We start from the raw sequence: 9,487 nt of genomic DNA on the forward strand, positions 1-9,487 counted from the left end.
GAACATTTTTTCTCAGTGCATTATGATAATTTTTCAATTTATGAAGCAAATTCTATTCATTTCCCGATTTTACCGAGGAGAAAGGAAATTGAGCCCGACCTTGTTGACTACTGAGCTCCAAACACGCCCCCTCAAACCCCCCCCCCCACCCCCCCCGCCCCCGTTCTGGCGCTTTCCAGAAGTGTCACCGCGGAGACGGATCCTGAACGTGAGCCGCTCGGTGTGGAAGCAGGCCAACGTGGCCAGCGACCTGTGGGAGAAGCTGACGGCGCGGTGTGTGGACCGCCATCGGCACATGGAGCTGACGCTGGAGCGGCTGCTGCAGGTGCAGGGGGCCATGGGGGAGCTGGGCCTGGCCCTGGAGCAGGCAGAGGGGGTGCGCGACGCCTGGGAGCCCGTGGGGGACCTGTTCATCGACTCCCTGCAGGACCACATCGACGCCACCAAGGCACGGCCCAAACTGTGTGTGTGTGTGTGTGTGTGTGTGTGTCTGTGTGTGTGTGTGTGTGTGTGTGTGTGTGTGTGTTTGTGTGTGTGTGTGCGTGTGTGTGCACATGGATGCCTGTTCATGTGCATGAGTGCATGTGCATTTGTGTCAGTGCGCTGGCATGTGTCTGTCTGTGTCTGCGTGTGTGTGTGTGTTCGAGCGCATGTGTGCATATGCGTGTATATTTCAGAGGTTGACAGACATGATCATAACCAGCAGTACTACAGGGTCCACTGCCCTTCTCCAGTCATGTAAAGCACTCCTATGTAAGAAGCCATTATTTAGGATGATGGATGATGATTCTCTACGCTGGCACCTCTCACCGTGCGGCTTTCGCGTGATTGATTATTCTCTCGAGTGGTTCGGAACCATTACCTGATTTCTTCCGCCCACTGAACAAAGCCGCCGCTGTACCGCCACGTTCCGAGGTCGGCCCATGTCAGCAGCTTTGGCGGGGCCGTTCGGAGACGGGCAGAGCGCTGGAGATCGTTAGCGGGCGCCGCGGCCGGCTGCACTTTAAAAGCGCCGCGGCCCGTTAGCGAGGGGGCGCCCGACTTGGCCGCGCCCGCCGTGTGGTTTTTGGGCACTGGTCACAGCGGGGGCGGCGGGGGGGGGAGCTGGGATGGGACTCAGGGTCGCTGTTGAAACGTGACGCTCCACCTCCACCTCCCCCCCCCCCCCCCCCCCAGCTGTTCAAGGAGGAGCTGACGCAGGTAAAGGAGGGAATGAAGCACATCAACGACCTGGCGCACCAGCTGGCCATATCCGACGTCCATCTGTCCATGGAGAACGCCCGCTCCCTGGAGCACCTCAACAGCCGGTGGAAGCTACTGCAGGTACCGCGCCGGCCCCTTCCCCCCCCCCACACTCCCTCCCCTCCAGCTCCCACACTGGGCTCCCCCGCCCCCCCTCCCATGTTTGGGAGACGTCTCGGGGTGCTACGCAGCGCAGATGGGCAGGAAATGGCGGTTATAGTAGCGGTAATCACATTTTCTCCTCGCCTTAATTTGCCTGCACATATTGCGTTTTTGTAGTGGAACATCTCAGTTTGGTGGTTCCTGTGGGGAATTTGGCGGTTTATTCACAGTCAACCCCCCCCCTCCCCCCCACACACACACACCCCCACCAGCGCCAACCCCCACGATGCGCCTCATCTCTGGAGTTAATTGAGCGTACCGCATGGACCGCACAGGAACTGGGGCTGCGATCGAGCTGCTAGCTGTTGAAAGAGAAAAGCTTCCCTTTTTTATTTTCTTTCTTTTTTTCCCTTTTTTCCTGTGTGCTGAGCTGAGTGCTTCTCGCCTGGGTCTTTCTTTTCCCCCCTCACACTCTCTCCACCTTTTATTTTCTAGTGAATAATGTGATAAATGCAAAATTCATGATTCCAGTCATTTGAATAAGAGCTCCCGCTCTGGTGACGCGGATGTAATGCATCAGAGAGGCTGATTTCCAGTGTTTTTCTTTAATATTTTCATCTTTAATAATTCACGGGCTCAGCCTCGGGTAAAGGTGCCCGCACCAGTAAATACAAAAGACGTATTATAGCACACAGAATAGCTGCCAATTACATTTATTGAATATATCGGAATTTCCCCAAATATGGCGGCTCCTCTCCCCGCGGACATGCCTCGTGTTTATCTAAGTAAATAAAAATATCGCGCTTGAAGACACGTCTCACTTGGCTCGGCATAATGCTAACTTCATAGCACAAATATGCGCCGACGTCTCATCGCCCTGCTCAGCTCCTCGTCTCCGGCTGTAGGTTTTGCGGCCTTGTCTATACGCTCGCAGCCCATGTTTGCAGCCGGTAATTTCCACAGTAAATCTATTACCCTGTGAATAAACCTGGATTAACAGACCTAAATCCCTGGAGGCCTGTGACTTCAGGAGATAAAAGAAGCAAAAAAAAAAACAGCAACAACAACAAAAACAAGACTTGCATCAATTGAACAAGAAATCCTTCTTTGTGCTCCGAGTATCCCTCAAGTATCTGTCTCTCTCTCCCTCTCTCCCTCTCTCTCTCTCTCCCTCTCTCTCTCTCTCTCTCTCTCTCTCTCTCACTCTGTCTCTCCCTCACTCTTTCTCGCTTGGCATTTATATAGCGCCTTTATCCAAAGCGCTGTACAATCTCTGTCTGTGGCTTCGTCCTCTTGAAATTGTCCCATCCTGAGAGTATTGCTTTGAAGTCAGTGGAGTGTGCTTTTTTTATTTATTTTTTTATTTATTTTTTACAACACACCTGTTCAAAGGGCTGAAGGTGCCATTGGGGTTGGATTGACCTGTCCGTCTCTTGCAGGGCTGCATCGAGGAGAGGCTGAAGCAGCTGCAGGATGCCCACAGAGACTTTGGGCCCGGGTCCCAGCACTTCCTCTCCAGTAAGCCAACGCTGGTTAGCACGTTAGCATGCCACCCCTAACCGTGGGCGCCAGGGCCTCGCCTGTGGTTTTCTCTTCATCATGTGGCTTCGTGTCTCTGCTCCGCGGCACCATAGAGCGCGGCCGGACTCCCTGCTGCAAACATGCTAGTTAGCGCATGCTCGTTAGCGCAGGAGAGGGTCTCACTCCCAACAGCTCTAATAAGCCGCTGTTCTGATTCAGCCACCCAGGCATCTCTACCGTAGAGCCGCAGTAGGTCACGAGAGGACCTGAGGTCACGTAGACTTTCCCACCCAATCAGATGAACAGATTTGGAAAGTAGCGGGGGGTCAGAAAGTAAAAAGTCATGCAATGCGATTTTCCCACCCGTGAACTCAGCCAGCTGATTACACTGATTAATTCTACCTCCTGCCTGAAACATTGTGCTAATTAGCGAATCCAGGTGATTGGAACAAAATCCGGGAGAGGACTTTTACTTTCTGAACTTTCTGCAGTTTCCATCCCTGCAGGTTAAACAGTACACTTGTTTCATGCACAGCACTCCATATTTGGAGAGATTTTCGCCTCCAGTTTCAGATGAGGTCGTGGACCGAAAGCATATTTGTTCTGAAAGTATGTTATGCCTTCAGAAAGTTTGGGAAGCACGGTCACAGAGGATAATGTCGCACGGCTGCATTCTGCTCTCGGTGTGAGTGACTTATTGGCAGGTCTGAGGCCATGATAACTCTTAAGAGAGCAATAAAATACTATTTTACAGACAACAACAAGGTGCGACTATGGTTGCTGGCTCTCCTTCTAATCGATACAGCCGGCACCTGTATCCAATTCCAGACTGGCTGTTCACTGTAATGCCCTTTTTTATTTATGTTTTATTTATTTCTACTTATGTCTCGGCAAATAGAAGTGCTGGTCCGTGATTATTATGATATTGGCCGAAGAATTAGTCCAGTGTAACTTCTGGCTTAAATTGTTTTCACGCTTGTTGGATGCTTACAGAAGCAATCCAGACTGAACAGCTTGCACACGGCTGCAATGGCAGCGTCCCATTTGGTAGTTGAATTAGCAACCTCTGACTCAGACTAGTCCAGTTTCCTGACCATTGCATTTACACTGCTTCCTATTCTGTCATCAAAAGGTTCCCCTAACTCTGGACCAGTCGGCTCGCCTGCCTGCACACCCATGTAATCAGTTTCCCATTGTGGGGTATCTTTATGGGAAAGCATGGGGTCGTTTTCTTTGTTTCATTCTGTGTCCTGATCGATTCGGCTTCCTCTGCAGGTTCTGTGCAGATCCCCTGGGAGCGTGCCATATCCCCCAACAAAGTGCCATATTACATCAAGTAAGTCCCAGCGACTAATGATTGACATGGGCCCCCACACTGAGACTGGTGTCGGGGGGTGGGGGTTTTGTGGGGTCGGTGCAGACTACAAAGTGATTCCGTTACAATTACCGAGTTAATTCACATCCAACAGTTAGACACATCGCTGATGTCACTAGTTCTAATGGGCTAATTGGAGAAAATTGTTGTTTAGCCTCCCCTGCTGTGGTTCTCAAACCCCCTCTGAGTGCAGTTTTATGCCATCTGGACGACAGCTAGTTACTTCGTGCAAAAGGTCAAAGCGTACACAAATTTTTGCCCAGTGGCACCAAACTTTTAAAAGGCCACCAAATAATTTTATCTTGTGCCAAGAATCCGACTTATATGGAGACATGCAGTGCAGCAGTGTACGTATTTGGAGTGTGGTACAATTTCTTTCTGTTCTTTTTTGCTGGGTTCTCCCGCATGTCGGTGTTGAATTGAAACAATGAAGATGAGGTGAAGGTGCAGACCGTCACATTTACATCCATATCAGCTGATCTTTGTAGGAATTACATCCTTTTTTATACACAGTCCCTCCATTTTAGGGGTCCAAATGTAATTGGACAGTTAGCTTCCCTGATTCATCAGGTGTCTCTGATTCATCAGGTGTGTTCAATCGCTTCCTTAGTGCAGGTATAAGAAAGCTTTCAGTATCTAGTCTTGATTCTAGGCTTTTGATTGCCTTGGGAGTCTGTTATTGGCATTTTGTACTGGCAATTGTACAGTACAACTGTCTAATTACTTATGGACCTGTGACCGCATAATGTCTCTGATGTCCACTACGCGGCCTGTAGCGTAGTGGTTAAGGTAATTGACTGGGACACGCAAGGTCGGTGGTTCTAATCCCGGTGTAGCCACAATAAGATCTGCACAGCCATTGGGCCCTTGAGCAAGGCCCTCAACCCTGCATTGCTCCAGGGGAGGATTGTCTCCTGCTTAGTCTAATCAACTGTATGTCGCTCTGGATGAGAGCGTCTGCCAAATGCCAATAATGTAATGTCCAATACCTGTTTACATTCAGCAGTTATTCAGCGAAAAACCTTTGGTGTCATTACCTGTAAATAAGGTGATTTTAACAGAGGTTTGCATAGCCACCACTGCAGTCCCCATTTAGCCTGTTGAGCTGTCTGGAGGCAGGATTTATGCGAGTATTGAGTTTGGGCCGACCTATGAGCTTCCTTCCCGAGGGTCTTGAAAGTCCGGGCGTGCAGCAGCATCGACCTCCCTCTCCCTCTCCCTCTCATCGTCGATACTCCATCTGCCTGCCCGCTGTGCCGCGTGCGTCAGCCCATTGGGACCCCTCTCAGCGGTCTCCGCGCGACCTTCGTTAATTTTGTTAATCACTGTTCTCAGCCCCTGTGTGTAGCATTCGCTCCACACCCCCCAGTGTGTGTGTGTGTGTGTGTGTGTGTTAGTGTGTGTGTGTGTGTGTGTGTGTGTGTGTGTGTGTGTGTGTTACTCTGTGCTGTGGAACTGGCCTGGGGCACAGGAGGAGGACTGAGGCTTATCTGTCGATGGGCACTTTCAGTCAGCGGGTGATGATGTGCTTTAAAATCTCTTCTAGAGTTTGGAAAACTTCTCCTGCCTGTTATTTTTACGAGATATACTGCATTTTTTCTGCGACACGGGTCATGTTGAAGGTGGTTTGCTATCTGCTTTGGCCCGTTGCAGGTTGCAAGATTCACTGTGGTAAATGTTGCTGTTGGGTGCACAGGCAGCGTGATCCGGGGTCATGTGGTCATGAGTTTCTGCAGTGAACATGTGTGGTTCATGGCCTGTGTGGGGGGAGAGTTCTGATAACCTCTGTCCCACTCTTTCTCTAATTCTCTCTCTCTCTGCCCCCCCTCTCATTCTCTCTCTCCCTCTCATTCTATCTCTCCCCCTCTCTCATTCTCTTTCTCCCTCTCTCCCTCTCATTCTATCTCTCCCCCTCTCTCATTCTCTCTCTCCCTCTCTCCCTCTCTCCCACTCATTCTATCTCTCTGCCTCTCTCTTTTCTCTCTCATTCTCTCTCTCCCCCTCTTTCTCCTTCTCTCTGTCTCTCTCCCTCCCTCCCTCTCTCCCTCTCATTCTATCTCTCCCCCTCTCTCCTTCTCTCTCTCCCTCTCATTCTCTTTCTTGTTCTCTGTCTCCCTCTCTCTCCCTCTCTCTCTCTCTCTCTCTCTCTCTCTGCCTCCCTCTCATTCTCTTTCTTGTTCTCTGTCTCCCTCTTTCTCCCTCTCTCCCTCTCTCTCTCTCTCTCTCTCTCTCTGCCTCCCTCTCATTCTCTTTCTTGTTCTCTCTCCATCTCTCTGTCTCCCTCTCTCTCTCTCTCTCTCTCTCTCTCTCTCTCTCTCTCTCTCTCTCTCTCTCTGCCTCCAGCCACCAGGCCCAGACGACATGCTGGGACCACCCAAAGATGACAGAGCTGTACCAGGCCCTGGGTACGACAGCCGGGCCTCCCCCTGGCCCCGTCGCGCTCAGCCCTCTCCACTGGGGCCCCATGCTCTGCCCTCTCCGCCGGGGCCCCGTGCTCTGCCCTGCGTCTCCTTGTCCCTCATTAGTCTGGAGTACATCGCGCACCCCCAGAGACCACAGCGCCACTCTAATTAACCTGGCGGCAGCCGTTCCCCTGCAGCGCGCTTGCTCTGTGGGATCTTAATTAATTGTGATTAAACAACATTTGCTTTCCTTATTAATCTGATCTGACCGGAGGGCGCTCAAACGTCCAGCGGGTGTCCGGACGAAGCCTCTTTAATGACTCGTGCGAGTCCGCTCCTCGCATTCATAAACGGGGGGAGGCAGTTAAGGTGACTTACTGGGCGGTTGCTGCTGGCGGGTGTGCATCCAATAGATAATGTTCTCACTCTCTCTCTCTCTCTGTTTCATTCTCTCCCTTTCTTTCCCCCCCCCCCCCCCTCCAGCTGACCTTAACAACATAAAGTTCTCGGCGTACCGGACGGCCATGAAGTTGCGGAGAGTCCAGAAGGCGCTGAGACGTACGTGCGGCCATCACACACACGTGGAGAGAGAGGGAGGGAGAGAGGGAGAGAGAGACAGAGACACGGAGAGAAAGAGAGAAAGAGAGAGGGAGAGAGGGAGGGAGAGAGAGACAGAGACACGGAGAGAAAGAGAGAGAGAGGGAGAGAGAGACAGAGACACGGAGAGAAAGTGAGAGAAAGAGAGATGGAGGGAGAGAGAGACAGAGACACGGAGAGAAAGAGAGAAAGAGAGAGAGGGAGAGAGGGAGGGAGAGAGAGACAGACACGGAGAGAAAGAGAGAGAGAGGGAGAGAGAGAGAGTCCCTGGCTCTGGCTCAGTCGCCGTCCCTTCAGCGCCCCCCCCCCCCCAAATTATCTCACGCTGACGGAACCCCGCTGTGCCGTGAGTCAGGGTCTCTCGAAATTCAGGTGGTTCTCGGGCTAATTAAGCCGTGTAATTAGTCTAGCGAGTGACTGAGGAAAAAGGTAATTAAGTCATTGGGATGAGGCGTAAACTTGTGCCCCTCCGAGCCCGGGAGTGCTCGGAGCGTATGGCGTCTGGCTGGTGCTGTGTGAGCTGTCCCCTTCTGGACTGACTACATTACCCAGCAGCCTGCGGGCTTCTGTTCATGCCCATTCAGGGACGATATTTGCCGCGTGTGCAATCAGAAATACAGATTTTTCACACGCTAAATATCTCTATGGGGCCATCAGTATTTGTAGTATTGGCTTCATTGCTGAACATTTCTCCTGCTAATGGTGGTCAAATGTGGAAATATGTCTACTGTACCTGAATCCTTTGCCTTGGGTTGTGCCATTTGTGGTCAGTATTTCCTCCTCATGTTTTTTATTTTTTATTGATTTTCCAAAGCAAGGCATCTCCAGGGTGTATACATAACATAATTGATGCATCATGAGCACATTAATTATAAGCATAAATGACAAGGCAACATATTGGGTATATGTATTAATCATGGCAAATATACACTGAGCACTTTATTAGGAACATTATTACTTTATTACACCTACTTATTCATGCGATTATCTAATCAGCCAATTGTGTGGCAGCAGTGCAGTGCATACAGTCATGTAGATATGGGTCAGGAGCTTCAGTTAATGTTCACATCTACCATCAGAATGGGGAACAAATGTGATCTGAGTGACTTTGACCGTGGAATGATTGTTGGTGGCAGAGTATCTCAGAAACTGCTGATCTCCGGGATTTTCACGCATACTAATCTCTAGTGTTTGAACAAATGGTGCAAAAAAAACACAAAAACAAACACAAATAACCACACATTATAACAGTGGTATGCATCTATAACACTGGATAGGCTACAGCAGTAAAAAAAAAAAAAAGGTCTAATAAATACTAATAATTCTAATAAACTAATAAAAGTGCTCCCTGAGTGTATATACCGCTACAGTGGAGACTTATTACTTTAAATAAGAAAGTAAAAGAAATGAATGATGTACCACATCAATATAATACACATCAGATGAATTAATTTATACGTTTATGCCATAGTATATGCAGTATACTCCTGGTATACTGTAAGTATACACACACCATCATGCCATTACCATATTTCATCATAAAAAGAATCAGCCCTGCTTAACTTCCAGCCAACTTCTGGAAATGGCCCAGCATGCATTGCACTGCGGAAGGAGAGAGATAGATGTGCTGCCATGTGAACTGCATTCTCCCAGCCGGCCTGCTGGCCCCGTGTTGTTAGGAGAATTAATTACGATGCTGCCTTAGCACCAGTGGAATCCTCTCAACCGTTCAGCGCTAATGATTCAGCCAGCCAATCTGACGATAAAATTACAAAAAATAAAAAATAAATACATTTAGCGTTCTCTGGTATCGGCAGCAGTGAATGCCCTGTAGCCATCTTCCACTTTATTGCAGCGCTGTATTGTCTTATCACTCAATTATGGAGGACCTCAGAGAACAGCTAACTGCCAGATAGCTTAAAAAGCTGGAGCTGGTTTTTGCAAAGGGAAGCAAAATCCACTCAAGCTCTGACAAACAGCTGTTTGGGAGAAAGTGTTCTGCCAAAGGTGATCAAGTGCTGTGTGTGTGTGTGTGTGTGTGTGTGTTTGTGCCTGTGCCTCTGCGTGTGCATGTGTGCATATGTGTATGTGTGTATGTGTGTGTGTGTGTGTGTGTCTGCGTTTGTGTATGTGTGTGCGTGCATGTATGTGTGTGTGTATGTGTATGTGTGTTTGTGTGAATTTATGTGTGTGTGTGTGTGTGTGTATGTGTGTGTGTGTGTATGTGTGTGTATGTATGTGTGTGTGT

The 9,487-nt window shown here is 49.5% G+C and overlaps 1 protein-coding gene across 1 annotated transcript in view; it reads left to right on the plus strand.

Annotated features, from left to right (window-relative positions):
- The window catches only part of drp2 (dystrophin related protein 2), a 96,632-nt gene that overhangs the window by 76,861 nt on the left and 10,284 nt on the right, over positions 1–9,487 (plus strand). The window contains exons 5-10 of the mRNA XM_061233496.1: positions 180–448; positions 1,177–1,323; positions 2,784–2,862; positions 4,141–4,201; positions 6,584–6,645; positions 7,126–7,204. Of these exons, the coding sequence (XP_061089480.1) occupies positions 180–448; positions 1,177–1,323; positions 2,784–2,862; positions 4,141–4,201; positions 6,584–6,645; positions 7,126–7,204 (697 nt within the window). The remainder of the gene's footprint in view (positions 1–179; positions 449–1,176; positions 1,324–2,783; positions 2,863–4,140; positions 4,202–6,583; positions 6,646–7,125; positions 7,205–9,487) is intronic.

Source organism: Conger conger, chromosome 3 (genome assembly GCF_963514075.1).
Source record: "Conger conger chromosome 3, fConCon1.1, whole genome shotgun sequence".
NCBI classification, from domain to species: Eukaryota; Metazoa; Chordata; class Actinopteri; order Anguilliformes; family Congridae; genus Conger; species Conger conger.